Below are 20,479 nucleotides of genomic sequence, written 5' to 3'. Positions count from 1 at the left end.
TCCGTGTGTTTGGGTAAAGAACTGGTTGTCGAAGGTGAAGACATTGTGGTCAAGGATGAAGCGGATGAGTTGTAGGATGACGTCTGGAGATTGGCTGTTGTTGGTGTTGAGTACTGAGGCTGTCGCAGCGATGCCGTCATCGTGGGGGATACTGGTGTAGAGTGCCAAGACGTCCATCGTGTTTCGGATCTGCGGGCAACTGTCCAGTACTTCCCCGGAGCGGAGAAACTACGCCATGTTCTTCGCAGCCTTCAACATGTCATCGATGACGACGAACACCTCGCTAAGGCCATCCCCACGCTTCCACTACTCGCCTTCAAACAGCCGCCTAACCTTAAACAGACCATCGTTCGCAGCAAATTACCCAGCTTTCAGGAGAACAGCGACCACGACACCATACAACCCTGCCACAGCAACCTCTGCAAGACATGCCAGATCATCAACACAGATACCATCATCACACATGAGGACACCACCCACCAGGTACATAGTACATACTCATGTGACTCGGCCAACGTTGTCTACCTCATACGTTGCAGGAAAGGATGCCCCGGAGCATGGTACATCGGCGAAACCACGCAGACACTGCGACAACGGATGAACGGACACCGCACAACAATCGCCAGGCAGGAGTGTTCCCTCCCAGTCGGGGAACACTTCAGCAGTCAAGGACATTCAGCCTCCGATTTTCGGGTAAGCATTCTCCAAGGTGGCCTTCGAGACACACGACAATGCAAAATCGTCGAGCAGAAACTGATAGCCAAGTTCCGCACTCATGAGGACGGCCTCAACCGGGATCTTGGGTTCATGTCAGGCTACATGTAACTCCACCTGACGTAGAGTCATCCAGACTCGAGTCATCGTTGGCTTGTTCTCTCTACACCGATGCGGCTGGACCTGCTGTGATTTCCAGCAAAAAATAGTTTTTTGTTTTTCATACAGACCCCAACATCTGCAACATTTGACCCCTTGTGACCCCACCTCATTGTTCTTTGATGTAATGTTTTCCTGACTAACCTGTTTGGACACCATTCACACCTGTGATTGCTGTGATTATCTCTCTGCCGAGGTGTGATAAAGGGCAGTTAGAAAGATTACCTATAATCACCTGGCAGTACTCTCTGACTATATATGCTGTGCTTATATGCAACTCTTCACTTCACCTGACGAAGGAGCAGCGCTCCGAAAGCTTGTGATTTCAAATAAAGCTGTTCGACTATAACCTGGTGTTGTGTGACTTCTTACATATGCTAAAGATTGGATGCACATTTTAGTGTTTCCTAACTACTGTGGAACACATTGTATGACTTGAGAAGCCTATATTTGTGAACATCCTACAGTTAGTTTTTCTTCCAAAAATGGGATCCATTCTCTTCATTTTTAAGATCAGAATAATTGCAGAGCTCCCCCGATGGATCAGGAGATAAGCGTACCACATATTGTGTAACTTTGTTACGTAAACTGGGAAGATCCCCCCCCCCCCCGTTCCGGGTTTATGCTGAGTTAGCTCACATTGCAGCAAAGCCCGATCCTGGTCTTGCCTGTTGTCCATATGAACACTTTCTGGTGGGAGGCCATTGGACAGCAATCAGGAGCAGCAACGCTGGCTGAAGTTTCCCCTCCTTGGGAAGCAGAGATCAGTTCTCGTACCCCAGCTGAAATCGGGAAACTCAGCCTGGATCAGGAATTGAATCAGGGACCTTCTGGTCTGTATGGCTTACTGCTAAATTGACAAAGTCTCTTTTACCCAGTGAGCTGTTGCGGAAACTGCTTTAAAATTGCCTTTTTAAAATCTGCCCTTCCTTCCCCTCCACCCTTCTTCACTCTTCCTTATTTAAATGTCATTCTTCTCCATTAAGAAACCGCCGTGTGTCATCCCAGATTGTGCAGTTTGTGTTCTTTGAGCTATTGGGCAGGAAACCTAGATAACTTGGTGCTAAAGTAATATGACTGTGGTTCTTTGATTGAGGGACTAGTTGAATCTTAATTATTGAATCCTACTGTGCCAACCATTTGCTTGTCACGGCAACTGTAGGGGAGTCTGTAGTGCCTTCAGCTGCACCTCTGGTGGAGGAAAACGAATGGGGGTTGGGGGATAATTAGTATAAGGCCTAGAGGTGACCACACCAAAGACTTGCATAATCCAAAAAGAAGCAGAGTTTTTAATTGGTAACAGTACATAACTCAGTGGTCAGGTCAAAGCTGTAACTCTGTTAAAGGATTAAGTTTCTGTTGAAGTGATTTTTCCCCTCCAGCTGTACAGGTAGCAGATGGTTTCTATCTCAACAGTTATAGTTGAAGCAGTCTTTCCACTACTTCTTGGATATGATTTATTGCTTGTCCCAGGAACCCACTTAGATTCAATAGGTTGAACTGAATAAAGGTACCATATGTGAATTGGGTAAATCATAATTAGTTACAACTGTTGAAGAAAAGAATCTATTTTTTAAATCTTTAACAATACCTGCACTTAATTGACTTTGAATGTTCAAATAAAAAGTGATTATCTCTCACTACTTAACAGGAAACAGTAAATTGTGCTACACAATAAAATATATTTCCTTAATAGGAGAGATAATTTCTTACAATTAAATTTGCCATGTAACTGTGTTGTAATGGGGGTTTTTTAAGTTACAATATAGGTGCTAAATTTTATGTCAGGTTAATGAAGTCCAGGTGCAAACATCATTAGCCTGTTGTTGTGGATTTTTGGCAACTGTTCTCTGCAGGCGCAGTCTAATGATTGGAGAATTTCAATGCTTAGTAGTGGGAGAGTAGCAAAATTTGCTTAAATCCAAGTTTATAATTGTTTTTAAATATATTTTTAAACATGCAGAGAATATATACCTTTTAACAGAGTATTGTTTAAAACTATTTTAATGTGAATATTTTGTAGCTTATTAAATGTAAAACTAAAAAATGTCTTTCCAGTTACATCCACAGATCACGAAACAATTACCTTAACCCAATGTTTCCCTATCTGCAATATAGCCAGATAATGTGTTTTTCTATTATTTTAGCTACTGTACAATAGTATTAAAAACACGTGCATTATCACTTGAGGGCTGCATTTTCCATTCATTCTTGGCTTACAGGGAGAAACAGTATTGCCAGCCTCTCTCTCCATTTTTTGATTATGCCCCTGTGAAGTGCTTTGGGACATTGTTGTTAAGCTGCTATATAAATGGAAGTTGTTGTTGTTGCTCCTCCTCTCCCCTTGGGATGAGAATACATGGTTCTATTTTGAAGTCATTTTCCCAGCTTACAGTGAAGACTGAAATTTATTTGCATGTATAAAAACAGAGAATCCCCATTTTAGGGATTCCATGAAAGAGGTGCTTCTAACGAACCAAATTGCTTTAAAAGCCCATTGGCTGAATGGATAGACATTAGCAGCCCAGGTTGGAAAGCCAGCTATATATGTGATTTTTTTTTTGTCTTATTTCACATTGTAAAGTAATACGAAAAAGTTGTAATGTTGAAATTCTGAGTATTTTCAAATCTACTTGTATTACTATTATACATGAGCTTATATCCTAAGTAATTTAGAATTCTAAATTTGCATATTTCTTGCTTGTTTTCAGTTTTGTAAAAAAAGCTTGTTTGATTCCATTTCAGAATTGAAGCATAAAAATGGCAGAGAAAAATAGCAAGTTTTTTTGGAATGTCTTTCTAATTGTAGCTTCAAATTGCATTAAACATTAGGCTTTGATTGTATTCCCAATACAAGAGTCCAGTAAGCATTTTACAGTGTTCTTTGTGCATGAATCCTAGGGATGATTATCACCATTGCTGGATTCTTGTGCTCATTTTCAGAGCAGATGAACATGGCATAAAAGTCCTATGTCTGGCACTTCCCCAATTTCAGCAATGATCTGAGTACTAACTGAAAATACCATTTTATTACAACATGACAGTCCTCCTTTCTTGACGGTGTTTTTAGTCTTCTCATCTGATCTCACCTAATCGCACTGTTGTAATAAAATATTTTTCAGTCAGCACTTCTACATCAAATAGCATTAATTCTACATACTAATTCTAAAAGTTAATATGGAAATTTTGTGCTGACTATGATCATCTCAATGTGTTTATGTATTTAAAAGAAAAAGATAAAACTTGGATAACTATCTTCAAATGTAATTTTTAATGTTGGGGAAAAGCTACTTGAAGGGTGACAAATACAGTTTCTGTGAGCTTTCTCTGGAGTATCCATTTGAACTTTCAGTGAAATTGCTCAGCCTATATCACCAGTTACCTGCATACATTGCCATAGAGCTCCTGATCTCAATTGTGCTGCTGGCTTGATGGGGATGCATCAGGTGGCTTGCCACTGGGGAAGGAAACATTTGAATGGATGTCCCCACCAAGTAGCTCTTGCGTGCCCCTTCTCGGCCATGGCATCTTGATGTTCAATGAAATGAGCTGAGGTGACCCTACTTTTCTCTACAATCAATACATTCAAAATAGTACATTGTTTTGTGTAACAAATACTTCGAGGAGCTGTTGCTCGATACAGTGATGTAGACTTTTATTTGTTGCGAAACTGAGTTTGATTCTTTTTAGTTGAAGTTTATGTGCATTCAGATGTAAATTATTGGATATTACACAATATTATATCCCATGGTTTTCTATATCTGAAGTAAATAAGTTAACTTGAATTAAAACATAGCAGATCCTTACTAATTACAAATTTTCTTGTCTTTACAACAATTTTTGTTTCTCTTGACTCATGATAAAAATTCAAACCTTGATAAAATTCACCACTTTTAATAATGATTTTGCTGGTTCCTACAACCTGCATTAAAAAAAATATTTTAGGTTTACAGTTATACTGCAGGCAATTTGGAGCCAAAGTAGTGTGACACCAATTCATGGGGGTGGTCTTGTACCCTAGGCCAAATCATAATTTATGCTGCGCATTTTGGGTCAACTAAGAAGTGGTTTTGAGTGTCCCAAAATGTGCAGCATAATACTCCTGTAGTAGCTTATTTTTCAATTTGAGTATTTAAATAAAGCAATATTTCTACAGGTATGAGGAGAAAGCTGCGAAAGACCAAGACAGATACAATTTACAGCTAAAGAAAGCAATGGAAGAAAATCCTCATCAAGAAGAGGAGAAACGACTAAAATTGGCCCCAGCAACTAAAGTTGTAAAGAAGCACAAACACAGCGCACCACTTTCAAACCAGCAAATTTTGGATAAACTTTTCCAGTCACAAATCCATAACAAAACCAGCTTGGAACTGCCTTCTAAGACAATAGATGTTCCATTTTCTTTAAGCTCTTTAAAAAAACAGCTTGAGCGACTTTCCAAAAACCGTGACTCAGGTGGTGAAAGACTTCATCTCATTAATTGCTTGACTTCTTACAATGGATGGGTTGTTGCCTCTGAAAGGAAGCTGATGTTGCTAAATCCTTTTCGAGTGGAGGAAGCTCTACTGTTTAGAAGACTGATGGAGAATCACATTTTTCAAACAGAGGCTCTCAATGCACCAATAGCTCTAACTAACAGGTAACAATGTAATCAAAGTGTATAGCACCTTAGATCCTGTAGGCTTTTAGTATAGATAACTTTGAAAGTTTAACATCAGTGCAATTTGGCATTAGTTCTCCTTGAATATAATTACTTGTAATACATTTTATAACTCTATTGAACTTCCATTAATGTTTTTCAGCTCAAATGTATGATGATGTAATTAAGGCATTGAACAAAATTTTAAATACTCCCTCTTGCAGACTGCTTTCCATAATAGTTACGAGCATAGTTTAATTAAGCTTTGTGAGTGTGTTATCTTTACCAGGCAGCAAAACAATACAGTACACATGTCTTCCTTGTCTGTATTGAAGGAATTTTGCTGCAAAACCAGTACCATGAATTCCTTCAGTGATAGTTGATGCAACTAATTAGCACTGAACTCTAGCTATAGTTTCAAAGTATTATTTGCTTTAGATTTTCTCCAGAATTCATTGTCTTCTTTTGACCAATGACCATTGTTTCCTTTCATTTCCAACTACATCTATTAAAAACATGTTAAGCAGTGATGGTTGCAATGGTGCGAGCTGACATTAGGAAATTTGAGCGAAGCACTTGAACTATTGTACCAGTTAATTATTGCATTCTACTACTTGCCATTGCCATGACTAACCTGATGTCTGATTTGTTTCAGCCTGCTTGGCGGACCCCAGTACATAGATGGTCTCTGTAATATGCAAAAGGAATGCACAACGTTGAATGGAATAACTTATTTTACAGATCCCAGACTTGTATCTAATGGGTTTAAGATACAACTAATACCAGGTATGTTGTAAGCACAAAGATTAACTGTGTTGTAATCCTTAAAGTATAACCCCATTTTATATTAATAAGCCAAATATTGCAATAGATGTGAAATTAAGGAAAGAAGTTCTCTTTTATTTCCTCCAAAGGACTTCATTATTTTAAAACGTACTGTTTTGTTTTATTGCTGAGAATTTTAAGTGTAATGCACCTATTTCTAAATATACAACTGAAGGTTTTTCAAATCTCCGGCTAATTTGTGTGTTTGATCCAAAGATTGGCTTTTGTTCAAACAAGCGAAATGGATGAATTCCTAAAATCCTTTGGAGAGAGCGTCACTATCTCCTTGTTGAGGCAGCGTTGTAGCAATACCATTGTTTTGTTTATGTGAATGTGATAAGTCGTCTACTCTGATTATATTTGTTGATTTAAGTAACTGGTACCATAACTGCAAATAAAGTAGAGCATTAGTAAGTGATATTTAGACACTTTTCAGATCCATTAATACTGAGCCAAAGCACTCCATCTACAAGTTGTCTGAATGATGGTCAAGGTGGGATTCATTTTCTGGTTATTTCCACTATAACCCAGTCTTTTGTGTATTTTCCACCAGCTGGTGAAACTGGAAGGTTACTTTAGCCTATTAAACTATATTTAAGCCATATGTACTAAAACGAGCTTTGAGGTGTAAAGGCACTCTCTGTCATGACCTCCTTGCTGGTAAATGCAGTTTTTGGGTCACCAGCAATCTATACTTTACATAATCATCCATAAAACATACAAAATGTGTCAGAGATAAGGCGTTCCACCCAATAATAGCAATACATTATTCTGACAGAATTGCTGTGTCAGTAACTGGTCAGTGCAAGAAAGAGCATGAGTTTTTTTGCAGGCACACCTTCCTCACATGGAAAAAATTTTAGGGGTCTAACCTTTGCAGCAGATTTGTAGTGACAGCACATCAAACCAAAGCTGTGCACCTGGGGGGAAAAGTAGAATTTTGGCCTTTGGCACAAGCACAAACATTTCCATTTACGGAACTTCATTGCATTAATCTCCCAGTAACAAATGTTGAATGTTGAAAGATTGACAGTTTTCTCACTGTTAGAATTTTATAATCCACACACCATATTTAAGGTTTTTGCAAAAGGTACTTAGTGATCTTAAAATATTCAGAGATTTTGAGGTTGATGTTCCAAATAAAGTTCAGTAAAAGATACCTGAGCTGGTATGTACAAGTCACCAAAAGGCAAAACCAAGATTCAGCTGGTGTTGTACAGCAAATATTTGTCGTCTTAATAATTTTCAACACTGTACCCATCCTGTGGACAATATATGTTCCCATTGGCATTAAGTTTTTAAATTGCTATCTTGAGGTTTAATTTAGTCAGTCAACGTAGCTTCATTTAAACCTCAGTGAACTTTCAAATCGGCTCCATTTTTTTAAATTGCCAACTTAGGTGCATGAATGCTCTCAATTTTGAAGTTAATCCTGAAAACTTCCCAACATGAAGTAAAAGGGGAAGAGAAAACCACTTAATTGTGCCTCCTGGTGGGCTAACAAGGAACATCACTGACCATATCTATTGGAGATTGGACTGTACCATCTCTTTTTACTAAAGGGATTAATAGTCAAAAGGAAGAGTAGTGAGGGAAAGGACAAAACTGAGTTATTACCTGAATTGTTGACTTTTGGCTTTGCTAGTTTCTATTTTGAAAGAAATTTAAAAGAAGAAAAATTGACTTTTGCCATTTTAGATTAATAATTCCTGAGTTAAATCGTAATCTTTGATATTGAGCAATATAATATTTTTGAACAAGTGCTTTGGTTTTATTATAAAACTTAGAAGTCCAACTGGGAGTCTTTCTGTAATAGAAAAATTAGAGAAAAGTGAAAAAAGAAGTTTGTACTGAATTATAAATCTTACTAATGGAAGTAGATTCTCTGGATGGAACTAGAGAACATTTCCACTTGAAACTGTTTGAAACAGAATGGTTATTTCCAAGAAAGGTCACCATGTGAAGATTTATTTTCCTCTTGCTGAGATGATGGTTTTTCAGTGTCCCTGCCAGGAAGATCTTCTAACATATATGTGCAATTCAGCAATACGTCACTCACACATTCCACTGGGGCTTGCTCCTTGTGCAGGGTGATGCAGGCACTGACCCTGGATGAAATTTGTTATTAAACATATTTGACAACTGATTCCTTTTCTTGGGGAAAGACACACTGCCTTGTTTAAATCTGCTTAGTATTGCCATCCCCGAGAGGTTGCCAAATGTCACTCAGGCCATGTGGGAATTGTTAACACAAGGAGCAAGTCAGTGCCTGAGGCAACTTTTGATAAACCTTGCAAAGGTTTGCAGCTGTAGTTAACTTAAGCTGAAATAGCTATAGCACTTCAGTTTCAAAACAGAGCTCATTTGTACTTGTCAGTTCATTGTGGTACAGAAGGAAAGTTTCTTAAGTTAGTACTGTATTTAAGTTTTAGCATTTTAAATAATCACTTAAAATGTATTCACTTATTTAATTGCATGTAATGCAAATACTTATTACATATTAAAAATTAAAACATTTCAAATCTAGAATTGTTCTTTCCCTTTTTCATGGTTAGGTGCTTCAACAACAGAGCATCATTTGGAAATTCAAGAAATGGCCAGGTGTTTACCTTTCTATGGTATATCAGATTTACGAGAGATTCTGAATGCGATTTTAAATAAAAATGCCCAGAGTGTGTACCAATGCAGACCTCTAAAGGTTGTAAATTATTTGGAGGTAAGACACTTGTGGAAAATAGCCCAAAAAGTAATACATCTAGTTAGCAGGTGGTCTTAGTGGCAGTCAAAAAGTTTTATAATGAAAACCTGATGACACTGGACCAGGATAAAATTGTGCTGTTCAGCCAGTTTCATTGTTTTATGCGTACTGATGTTAGGGAGGTAAAATTAGATGTTAGTGATATGAAGTGATTTTACAATATTTACAAAAGTGATGTGATGTTTTAACTTTTTCTTTCAAGTATTTTTATTCCTGTCGAAGGTTCTCCATGCCTTCATCTAAGATGGGGGAGGGGATAGTGATATGCTCCTAGCAATGGTGCTATGTAATTTGGCAGCTAGGGAATGCTCATAAGCAATGGAATGTCTTCCTCGCTCTATTTTTGCCTCCTTCCTCAGGGGAAACTCGTTGCCTCCACTCTGCCATTGATAGCTGCAACTGAAGTTGAGCAGTATAGTGAATTTCAGACACAAACCTGAGTACAACGTAATGGCACAGCATGTTGAAGCATTCACTGGTGCACTAACCGGCTACTTGGCCTATAAGAAACTTTTTGAAAGTTTCCAGCACACAAAAAGCCACTTTAAGCGATATGCTTTCCTTTTATATAAAATTGCCAGTGGTATTTTTCAAATACTCTGCATCTGAAGTGGCTTAAAATAAAGATTTGTCTGCATAGTTCAGCAATACAAGGGGGGGAAATAATGCAGGGAGGGGCATGAGAAAACGAGTCTGATGTCATTTATTTTTATTAAGATTGTGATGAGAGCGCATGCATCATAGGGTACTGGCACAGAAATCCCAACACATTCAAAAACCATGTTTGTGATTTTTCTCACCTAAAGTTAGGCAGCACAAATAAACAAATGCCATGGGCCTAGAAATTTGTTGATGACGCACCCATTAGCCGCCTCCCGCCATATTGGTAAAAGCTCTAAAATCGGCATCCAGCGCCCGCACCTAAAAAAGCCGGTTGTCCCTTTTATATATGCAGGTAGGGAGCCTGCTTGAGGCACCCTTGCCGAAATGCAGCTGACCTGAACACAGCAATGCCGAGCCAGCTGCATTCAGGATAACCAAGTCTACGTGTGGCCTAGCCAATGGTCCTTCAGGGGAACGCTGGAGGCCGAAACCAAAAAGTAATTATCTCCCGCTCACTGCCTCCCTCTCCTGATTGTCCCTTCCTTCCCTCCCGATCGCTTCCCATTTCCTTCCCTCCCGATCGCTTCCCATTTCCTTCCCTCCCGATCGCTTCCCATTTCCTTCCCTCCCGATCGCTTCCCATTTCCTGATTTTTTTCCCCCCCCCCCCCCCCAAGGAAAACCAAGAGCCAGCCCAATTCCATCCTCATTGAACCGGTGAGCCGCTTCTGGATACTCCCAGCTCACCAGCAATATGCTGATGAGGCCTGAGGTATATCCTTTACCAGTTCTGACACTTTTGTGCTCTTTTACCGTTCTCCCCCGCCATCTCTTATCTGATCCCTGATTCTGGCTTTAGCACAAGAAGGTTTACTTTATGGTCAGGCAAAGAGGTAAAGCTGGTAATTAGTGCACCCCATCATTTAGTTTTCCATTTGCTTTATGTAAAAGGTAACTGAAGGTTTGATCCCTGGCCTAGGCTGAGTTAGCTGATCTCAACCAGGATATTGACAAAAGACACTACAATAGCTGTCTGACAATGAAAGGGTAAAACACTACAATAGCTGTCTGACAATGAAAGGGTAAAATTGGGCAAAGTTCCTGCTTCAGTTCTCTAATGATATTTACTGGAAAGTGAGTGTGTTTGGATGGATGTCTGGTTACAACTGGATCAGGCTTGGCTGTTACTCTTGGATGCTGATACTCACGGTCCAGGTTCATGTAAAAAATGGCCACTCAGATGAGATAGCAGAGGGCTATCGGCGAGAGGGGAAGACAAAGATAACCAAACACAGCTGATTGCCTCAATGGAACGAGCGCACAGAATCTGTAGAATAAGTGGGCTCCCTCCCAGTGAAGGTTACCACCTATTCAGTTGTGTGCAAATTTTTAATTAATTTCAGGACTCTGTCAATAAGGCAGAATTATGGTTCACTGATTAAAACATTCACTTACACCAAGGGAAAATTCTAGTCAATGTCAATACCATATTAATTCACAGTTGAATTTCTTAGAAATGAACATAAGATGTGATTTTGCTGTGCTAACTTGGTGCTGAAAGTTAATTTTAAAGTTTCAGGCCATATTTTTTTTCCTTAATATGTTCTGTGTATGTCCTTCTCTTATGTAATTTACCATTCTCTATTGTGAAGGTACTCAAGTTTTCAAAACTGAGGTCAGTTTCAGGAATGCCTGGTTTGTGTACTTGCGCTCTTGACCTTTGTCCTTTGCCCCTTCGTTCCTGCCAGTCACAGGTCCAGAACCAAGGGGCAAAGAGCAGAATCCAGTGACGTGTATACACAACCCGCTTGTTCTGTATATCTTCATAATGGATGAAGCTAGGAAGTAAGTGTCTTAAGTACACTTCCATATTTCCTATCTATATATCAGGCTGAGACAAGGACAAAGAAATTATTTTCTGACAACTCTGGTGCACTGCAACTTTTTAAGCAAAGCAACTCTTACACTGGTAATCTCACAGTTTAACTAAATGATACGTATGTCAATATGTTCTATCATAGAGTGGTAGGGTGCAGGTTGATATCTGCAGTTCCCTCACATGATGAATACCTCATCTGTTCTGTGTTATTAGTTACTGCCAAGCAGTGGTTTGAAGCTTCCCCATGGGGGAAAAAAAATTCAGCGGGAGAATTCATAAACCTCTTTGTAGACTGTTACACCTTTGTTTTGTGTTGTAGTGCATGGTGCGAGGGACCTAAAATTGTGAGGAGAGTAAGGGAAGGGTGTGGCAAGAATATATATTTTTTAACTTTGTGAAAGTGTATATGGTGCAAAACGCAACTCAATACTCAAAGCTTATAGCTCACAACACATTAATTATAATTTTGCTTAAATGCTTATTAAAATGTATTGATTTATATTTTTCCGAAGGGAGAGGCTGTTCGTCTGGCTCGACAGTTACCTCTGCATTTCTCAAGGGAAGACATAGGAGATACAATGTTAAGGATGCAGCAACAGCTGGGAAAAGACTGCAATAAGTGTATTCATGGCCGTCCATTTTTGCATCATTTAGCAAGCATACCAGAAACTGACTGATGGGCACAAAACACAGCGCAGCTAACTAACGTCAATTGTTACAACTGAGAATGCAATATGGAGGTGCAGTGACGGAAATCTTTGAATGCAAGCAAAAAACATGCCACATGGAAGCATTGGTGTATAATGACTTGATAATTTTTGAGTTCAACGAATTATGTGAAATTAGAATATTCTGCATTCTAAATGCTATTACTGTTTCCTCAAAGGTGAATTCTTTCTTCATTTGCGCTCCATTTCTAAACTCCTCATTATAGCAATTAGGAAGCCAATATAATTCAGTACATTCTGTGGTAAAGTACGACATGCATTTCTGATAGAATACAAGCAAGCGTTCAGAGCTCCACTCTTAGCACCCTAGCATATCCAGGGTTACTGTTTGAAGTACAACAGCATAAAAGCAATGGTGTATGTAATATCAGCATATACAGTGTACTGCTCACACAGTGCATAGGTTTCAGCCATTGTGCCCTTATTTTTTCACTGCAGATATTTCTATTTCCTCACCCTCTCATTATGTGCCATTCCCCAGTGGAGAAGGTAAGCACCCCATCTGTTCCCCTGTCTTTGACAGTGCAACTCTGTAAATCAGCAGCTGGGATAAGGACAAGTGTGTCATGGACCAATTTATGTTTCTCACCTTGCCTTTTTCCTTGTGGGAAACCACTTACCCAATGAACAAGCTGGAATCAGAAATTTCCATAATGGAGATTTCCACCACCCCCCCTTAAGCCGGTACTTAATTGTATGAACTCTTAACTGAATCGAAAAGGGGTGTTGTACCTTACATGCTTAGAAATAACATTAGAAACAAAATGATACTTGTAAAAAAATAAATAAAGAGAATTTTGTATAATTTAACCAATTATTGAGACTCCACCAGTCACCAGATTTGTAAACTGCAATGGGTTACATTACACGGTATTCTCATACAAAAATATACACACCTTTTTCAGCAGCGCAAACTGCACCCCCCCCCCCCCCCAGAGATCAGTCATGTTTCCCCAGAAAGCAAAGAAAGTGCAGATCTGTAACCAATTTTTATACATCTGGTGCTGAAACATTTTTTTTGCATTTCACTTCAGGTTTTCTCTGCAAACCTATGTTTCCGATTCTACACATGTTTTTTTTTCCCCCCCACAGAGGAAAAGGGGTCCATCAGTCCCATTACATTTTCTTCCCCTCTGATCAGTCCTATATGTTAGATCCCTTAGCACAATAGAATTTAACTACATCACTTCCTTGATCATTTGTAAGAACATATGGAATGGAAAAAGGCCAGTTCCTTCCATCTTGCTCGTTGTAGTTCATTTTTCAGGATTCCTGATTTGGACTGCTATTCTTATCCTGGCTTTCCAGTTGCAACCGAAACAACTTTATTACTGAAGTCAAAACAGAAAATGTTGGAAACACTCAGCAGGTCAGGCAGCGTCTGTGGAGAGCGAAACAGAGTTAACGTTTCAGGTCGCTGACCTTTCGTCATATGTTCTGATGGAAGGTCATCGACCTGAAACATTAACTGTTTCTCTCTCCACAGATGCTGCCTGACCTGCTGAGTGTTTCCAGCATTTTCTGGGTTTTTTTCAGATTTTAAGCATCCACAGTATGTTGCTTTTATTACTGAAGTAGTTACTTCAGCTATGCATTTGACACTGTCTCATAGCTTAGATGAAGATTTATATCACTCCACTGTAACATATTGTATGTTCACTATAAAAACAGGTCAGTCAACATCGAAAGAGAAAAGATAGCTTCTGTTTCGAGTGAGACGCAATTCTGATGAAGGATCTTAACAAAAGCTGCCCAACCTGATATGCATTTCCAGCATTTTCTGGTTTTATTTCAGAAATGTCTAGGGTGTGTGTTTTTTCTAGGGGATGCTTGACTTTTTTGTGAATGAATTACTGCAGAAGTAGCAGCTGATTCTCTCTTTAATTAAAATAGAAAGTGCTGAAGATACACAAGCTCCACCAGCATCTAAAAAGAGAAAAGACAGGCTAATGTTTTGGGCGAAGATATTTATTTATTTTTGATTTCCAGTACTGAGGATTGTTTTTGATCTCTACAGTTTATTTTCTGTGTCCGCTACCTTCTTTGAGATATTGATAACCAGCCCACATATTTCAGATCATGTCTTACATGTTTAATACTTCTGACCCAGTGCTGTATGTAGAACTAGAGTTGAACTTATTCCCATCTTTTCTAAATAGGGTTACTATTCTATCCTTCATTTTAGTCCTCATTTTACTAAAATTGTATTTTGTGGCTCTAATAATTATATTGGACTGGAGCAGGTTATTTTGGCAAGTTAACTCGCTTTCAGGTTTTTCTTTTTTACTGATTCGTATTCTTTGTTGCATTAAATTAGTTGTACTTATCATTAGTGGCATCATTTCATATCTGTGATGAATGCTATTTCTCAATTGCTGACCTAAGTACCAAGCCTCTGGATCTAGAATACTGATTGCCTCTACAACAAATTGCTATCCTTTTTTTCTTTCCCACTTAATGTATTTAGATATCTAGTTCACAATTTCATAATTGAGTCCTTTTTACATGGATATGGCTCAAGGCTGATCCTAATAGAACACTTGTGGATCAGTGCGGTCCAATGCAAAGAAATGCCCAACTAAGAACATAAGAAATAAGAGCAGCAGTAGGCCATATGGCCCATCAAGCCTGCTCCACCATTCAATAATATCACGGCTGAACTTCTACATCAACTCCACTTTCCCGCCCTATCTCCATATCCCTTGATTCCCTTAGTGCCCAAAAATCTATCGATCTCAGTCATGAATATACTCATTGACTGAGCATCCATGGCCCTCTGGGTAGAGAATTCCAAAGATTCACAACCCTCTGAGTGAAGAAGTTTCTCCTCATCTCAGTCTTAAATGACTGCCCCTTATCCTGAGACTATGCCCCCTAGTTCTAGACTCACCAGACGGGGGAAGCAGCCTCTCAGCAGCTACCCTGTCAAGTCCTTGAAGAATTTTATACGTTTCAATAAGATCACTTCTCAATCTTCTAAACTCCAGAGAATATAGGCCCATTCTACTCAATCTCTCATAGGACAGCCCTCTCATCCCAGGAATCAATCTGTTGAATCTTGGTTGCACCCCCTCTAAGGCAAGTATATCCTTAGGTAAGGATACCAAAACTGTACACCGTACTCCAGGTGTGGTCTCACCAAAGCCCAATATAAGACTTATTATTCTTGTACTCCAACCCCCTTACAATAAAAGCTAACATACCATTTTCTTTCCTAATTGCTTGCTGTACTTGCATGTTAACTTTCTGTGATTTGTGTACAAGGATACCCAAATCCCCCTGAATACCAACATTTACTCGTTTCTCACCACCTTCAAAATTATACTGCTATTCGATTCTTCCTACCAAAGTGGATAATTTCACACTTGAGACACTGCTCATGTGATGCTTAATCAAGTGACATTTGATCATGTGATATTTGCCCACTGTTTCCAAATGTTAATTGCATTTAACTTAGTTGAGTTTCATAGTATCACCCAGCACTGAATAAAATATTGGACTTTCTATTTGTAGTGAGTTGAATAACATAATTTATAAATCAAAGAAAGAACACAAAAGAATAGAAAGATTTAAGGATAAGTAATGTTTAAATGAAAAATACTTCTGTGATGTTTCTACAGTATCGACCGCAATGAGAAACACCAAGTAAATTCCACTGATTCAACAGAAACATCATCGATACAAGTAACTTCCAACTAAAGTTTTCTTACAATTTTATGACTTTACAATACACAGCAAGTTATAAAAACAGTAAATAAAACCAAACCTAATTCAATTCACTGACTCCCACACCCCACTACTGAAGCCCAGCTTCAGGGAGATGAGGCTCAGTCCTCCAGGAGAAGCATCAAAGCTGCCTGACTCCCAAAGTAAGACACAATGGCCTGGATTTTGCGGTCAGCGGCCAAGTGACGGTGCTCGCTGCTGACCTAGATGAAAGCTGCCCACAAACTTTTAGCGGGTTCTGTGCCATTGATTTCACTTTTTCCAATGTGAATTTCCATCTGCCACCATTTGTAGGGGAACTCTGGCATCCGGCAACAGTGATGTCATCAAGCAGGCTATGCAGCCAATCCCATTGAAGAATTCTCAGACAGCAAACCAGGAAGTAAAGAGCAGGTTTTTTCATTCACTTTTTAATAATTTTACAGAAAGCAAAATAAAGATTAGGACATACACATGGGATTAGAATCATAGAATAGAATCGTTAAAGCACAGAAGGAGGCCATTCTGCCTATTGAGCCCATGCCAGCTCTCTGCAAGAGCACTTCAGTTAGTCCCCCTCCCCCGCCCTGTCCCCATAGCCCTGCAAAAAAATTTCCTTCAGGGACTTATCCAATTCCCTTTTGAAAGTCGTGATTGAATCTGCCTCCACCACCCTCTCAGGCAGTGCGTTCCAGATCCTAACCACTCACTGCGTAAAAAAGTTTTTCTTTGTGTCGCCTTTGGACCTTCTGCCAATCACCTTAAATCTGTTTCCTCTGGTTTTTGACCCTTCCGCCAATGGGAGCAGTTTCTCTCCGTCTACTCTGTCTAGCCCCCACATGATTTTGAACACTTCTATAACATCTCTGCTCTAAGGAGAGCAACCCCATCTTCTCCAGTCTATCCATGTAACCGAAGTCCTTCATTCCTGTAAAATCTTTTCTGCACCCTCTCTAAGGCCTTCACATCCTTCCTAAAGTGCGGTGTGCAGAATTGGATACAATACTCCAGTTGCGGGCGGATCAGTGTTTTATAAAGGTCATCATAACTTCCTTGCTTTTATACTCTCTGCCTCTATTTATGAAGCCCAGGATCCTGTAAGCTTTTTTAACCGCTTTCTCATCCCATCCTGCCACCTTCAACGATTTGTGCACATATACCCCCAGGTCTTTCTGTTCATGCACCCCCTTTAGAATTGTACCCTTTAGTTTATATTGCTTCTCCTCGTCCTTCCTACCAAAATGTCTCACTTTGCACTTTTCTGCGTTAAATTTCACCTGTCATGTGTTTGCCCATTCCACCAGCCCGTCTATGTCCTCTTGAAGTCTATCACTATCCTCCTCACCGTTAACTATACTTCCAAGTTTTGTGTCACCTGCAAATTTTGACATTGTGCCCTGTATCCCCATATCCAAGTCATTAATGTATATCAAGAAAAGCAGTGGTCCTAGTACTGACCCTTGGGGAACACCACTGTGTAACTTCCTCCAGTCCAAAAAAACAACCGTTCACCACCACTACTCTCTGTTTCCTGTCACTGAGAATTAAGGTAGAAACTGAAATGTAACAAACAAACTTAAAAAAACATTTTTTTTATTATTTTAAAAATCTATGGAATTTTTATTATGGAATGGACAAAATGACACTCCATAAATATAAAATTAGTTTTTCAGGGCCAGAGAGGCTGTTCAGTAATTATGTCTTGGTATGCCATTTAAAAACTCAGTCACACCTCATTCAACAAGGCTTAACTTTTTCCAAGGGTGTTTACAGCAAGAATAGTGCGTAAAACATTGAAGTTCACGTCAATTCAATGTTTTCTAATTGATTTCCAGCTGCGAGGACTGGAACAGCGCACCTTGTGGAGGAGCAGGGTATCGCAGAGAGCAACTTCTGGATTTCCGCATGTAACTGCACATGTGCAGACTCTAGAAGTTGCTGTCAGTTTCAGTGTAATGCTGGCGCATGCTGACAGTTTCGCTGTCATTATAGCCGAAAATTCTGGGCTATTATACAATAGTGCATATCACAGGCCGACATGAACTCTCCCTCCCTCCAGTTTGTATTCTCTTTTTTTCCCCTCCCTCCCCAAGTTTGTTTCTCCCTCCCCCAGTTTGTATCTCTCTCTCCCCTCCCTCCCTCTTAATTTGTGTTCACTCGCTCTTTCACCCTTCCGCCCCAGTGAGTGTTGCTGTCTCAGGACACACGGAGTTTCCAGGTGATTTCCGTTGGCCCCAATACTGTCATCCTCGCTACCGGCATTGAAACAGTACTTTCCGAATAGGTGGGGTGAAGAGCCCAGCAGGGCCCAGACAACGTGAATTGGCTGCAAGCCGCGACGACCAGGATATTGTGCGTGCAAGGCCCGTTTCGAGTTGCCAGCAGCAGCTCTCAGGAGACCAATCGCCCATTCCGATATACTCCTGCCAAAAGCGGGAGGGTTGGGATACCTAACTCTTGTGCAACCCACTGTCCTTCAAGACTCTGGCAGCTGTACCTTCAGCCATCTGGGCTCCATACTTGAGAACTCTCTCCCGAAACTCCTGCTTCTCCACCTCTCTCTGTTAAGACCTTCCTTTAAACCCTTCTGTTTAATCAAGCTGTTGGTGACCTCCGCTAATTATTCCTCCCTTTGGCTTGGCATCTATTTTTGTCTGATTATGTTTTTCTGAAGCACCTTGGGACATTTATCTATGTTGTAGTTGCTATATAAATGTAAGTTGTTGGCCTGAAGTTCCTGCAGCATGCTTTGCGCCTTTCTTGAACCATATACATGTACTTGTATTTGCTAGTTTTTCAGCCCTCTGGTGATATATCTCCTTTTTCCTACCCTCAATTTCTTTACGTTACAGTTTGTACTTTTTAAAAAAAAATGATATTCTTTAAATCTGTTCCTTTTAATCAAATATCTGATTGCTCGTGTCTAAATATTTAGCTCTGCCTTGTACTAAACACTGCATCTTATCTGTGTGTATCTTATTAAGAAGCAGCCAATCGAAGGTCTACAAATGTTTCTTCTCATGAAGAAGATCTGAATTATTCCTAATTATTTCAGGATCACTTAGTTGACCCGGACTATTAACTTTTTTGTATCCCTTTATTGTTCAAATATTTCTGTACACACTTGGTTACTTTAACGAGGTGGTACACAGCAATTTTCCAAAAGTAGTTTCCTATTGTTGCTGTTGGAAATTTCAATGAAAATGACTTGCAGTAAATCTTATTTCCTGGAGAGGTCTATTATTTGAGTGACACTTAAATCATCCCAATAAATAAGAAAATCCACCTCCCTTTTGAACTCTTCAGCTGTAATTCATTTTTGTTTTGCACTGCCCTCTGGTTTCAATCAAGGCTTCATTGTTACTTTTGCCCATTCACTCCTCATCTTCATACACTCCCATCTTTAGCATTTTGGCCTGGATTTTTATTATGTTAAACAGTATCTGTTTGCTGCTGCAGTGATTTTCCACTGTTGTTTGTATTATAAATGCTTAAATATTCCATTGGCTGCAGTTTGGCGTGTAGCACAAGAAAAAAAGGAATAGCATGAGTGAAAAGCAAGAGAAGGACATCTGGCCCAGCTGTAAAGTGTGGGCTGGATTGGAGAAGTTATATTATTTATTCCACAAACTTCCTCCGCCCTTTAGTGATTAAACACACAGCTGGAACACTGTCCTGCTGTCATGATTCCAGTGTCTGAGAATACCCTAGATCACAATTTTATTCCCTATTTTTTCCTTTTTATTTGCCTTGTATTCTGATGTAGAATCATTAGGGAGTTTAAACATTTCCGTTGTCCTCTTTTACAGTATTCTATATATTTTTGTTTCACTTGGGATTAAAGGCTTTTATGGCACTTAACTTTTTTTTAAAACCTTATTCCTAAAATCAGGGTTTCATCACTAACTATGGTTACCGCTCTGCCACAATGTATTAAATATTGCATTAAAAAAGCGAACTGATTAAAAAGTTAACCAACTGTTTGTACACAGATGTTCCAAAACTTAAAAATAGTGCCTTTACTTGGAAATGCCTAATCAATTTTAAATTACAGATTGCATGTAAAAATAGTCACGAGTTGCATAATACTAATAGCGGATCTGTTCAAGTGTTAATGTCTCTCAAATTGGCTCTTTGTTTCTGTTTAACTGTTAGGTACTTAGACTTGTAATTTGTACTAAAAAAAAATTGGCAAGGCTAATTCAAAAGCAAGGAAATTGTAATCTGTGTTCTTAGCAGTTTAAAAAAAACTCATGGAACTTGTAGTCTAGAGTAGCAAAGACCAGCAATTCAGAAGACAATTATCAGATTTAAAAGGTTCTGTATTAGCTAAAGTATTTAATCTGCACCAGTCTATATACTGCTTGGCCTTTTGCTTGCTGAAGAATTGTTCCCTAATATTGAATGAGAAACGCGAAGCCCAGATGTCAACATTATTCTTCACCAAGAATGTTGTATAATTTTAGCTCA

At 39.2% G+C, this 20,479-nt stretch overlaps 1 protein-coding gene across 4 annotated transcripts in view; it reads left to right on the top strand.

Annotated features, from left to right (window-relative positions):
* The window catches only part of pms1 (PMS1 homolog 1, mismatch repair system component), a 128,883-nt gene extending 115,764 nt beyond the window's left edge, over positions 1 to 13,119 (top strand). For 3 of the 4 annotated variants that reach the window (XM_085985873.1, XM_085985874.1, XM_085985871.1), the window contains 4 exons: positions 5,030 to 5,512; positions 6,168 to 6,298; positions 8,893 to 9,053; positions 12,089 to 13,119. In XM_085985873.1, coding sequence (XP_085841999.1) covers positions 5,030 to 5,512; positions 6,168 to 6,298; positions 8,893 to 9,053; positions 12,089 to 12,253 — 940 coding nt within the window. In that variant the 3' untranslated portion in view covers positions 12,254 to 13,119. The remainder of the gene's footprint in view (positions 1 to 5,029; positions 5,513 to 6,167; positions 6,299 to 8,892; positions 9,054 to 12,088) is intronic. The other variant, XM_085985875.1, reaches the window with a different exon arrangement.
* The last annotated feature ends 7,360 nt before the right edge of the window (positions 13,120 to 20,479 follow it).

Source organism: Somniosus microcephalus, chromosome 4 (genome assembly GCF_052327205.1).
Source record: "Somniosus microcephalus isolate GS21.2 chromosome 4, FLI_Smic_1.0, whole genome shotgun sequence".
Classification (NCBI taxonomy): domain Eukaryota; kingdom Metazoa; phylum Chordata; class Chondrichthyes; order Squaliformes; family Somniosidae; genus Somniosus; species Somniosus microcephalus.
The sequence above is the reverse complement of the archived record's forward strand: the minus strand, read 5'-3'. Positions and strand labels throughout refer to the sequence as shown.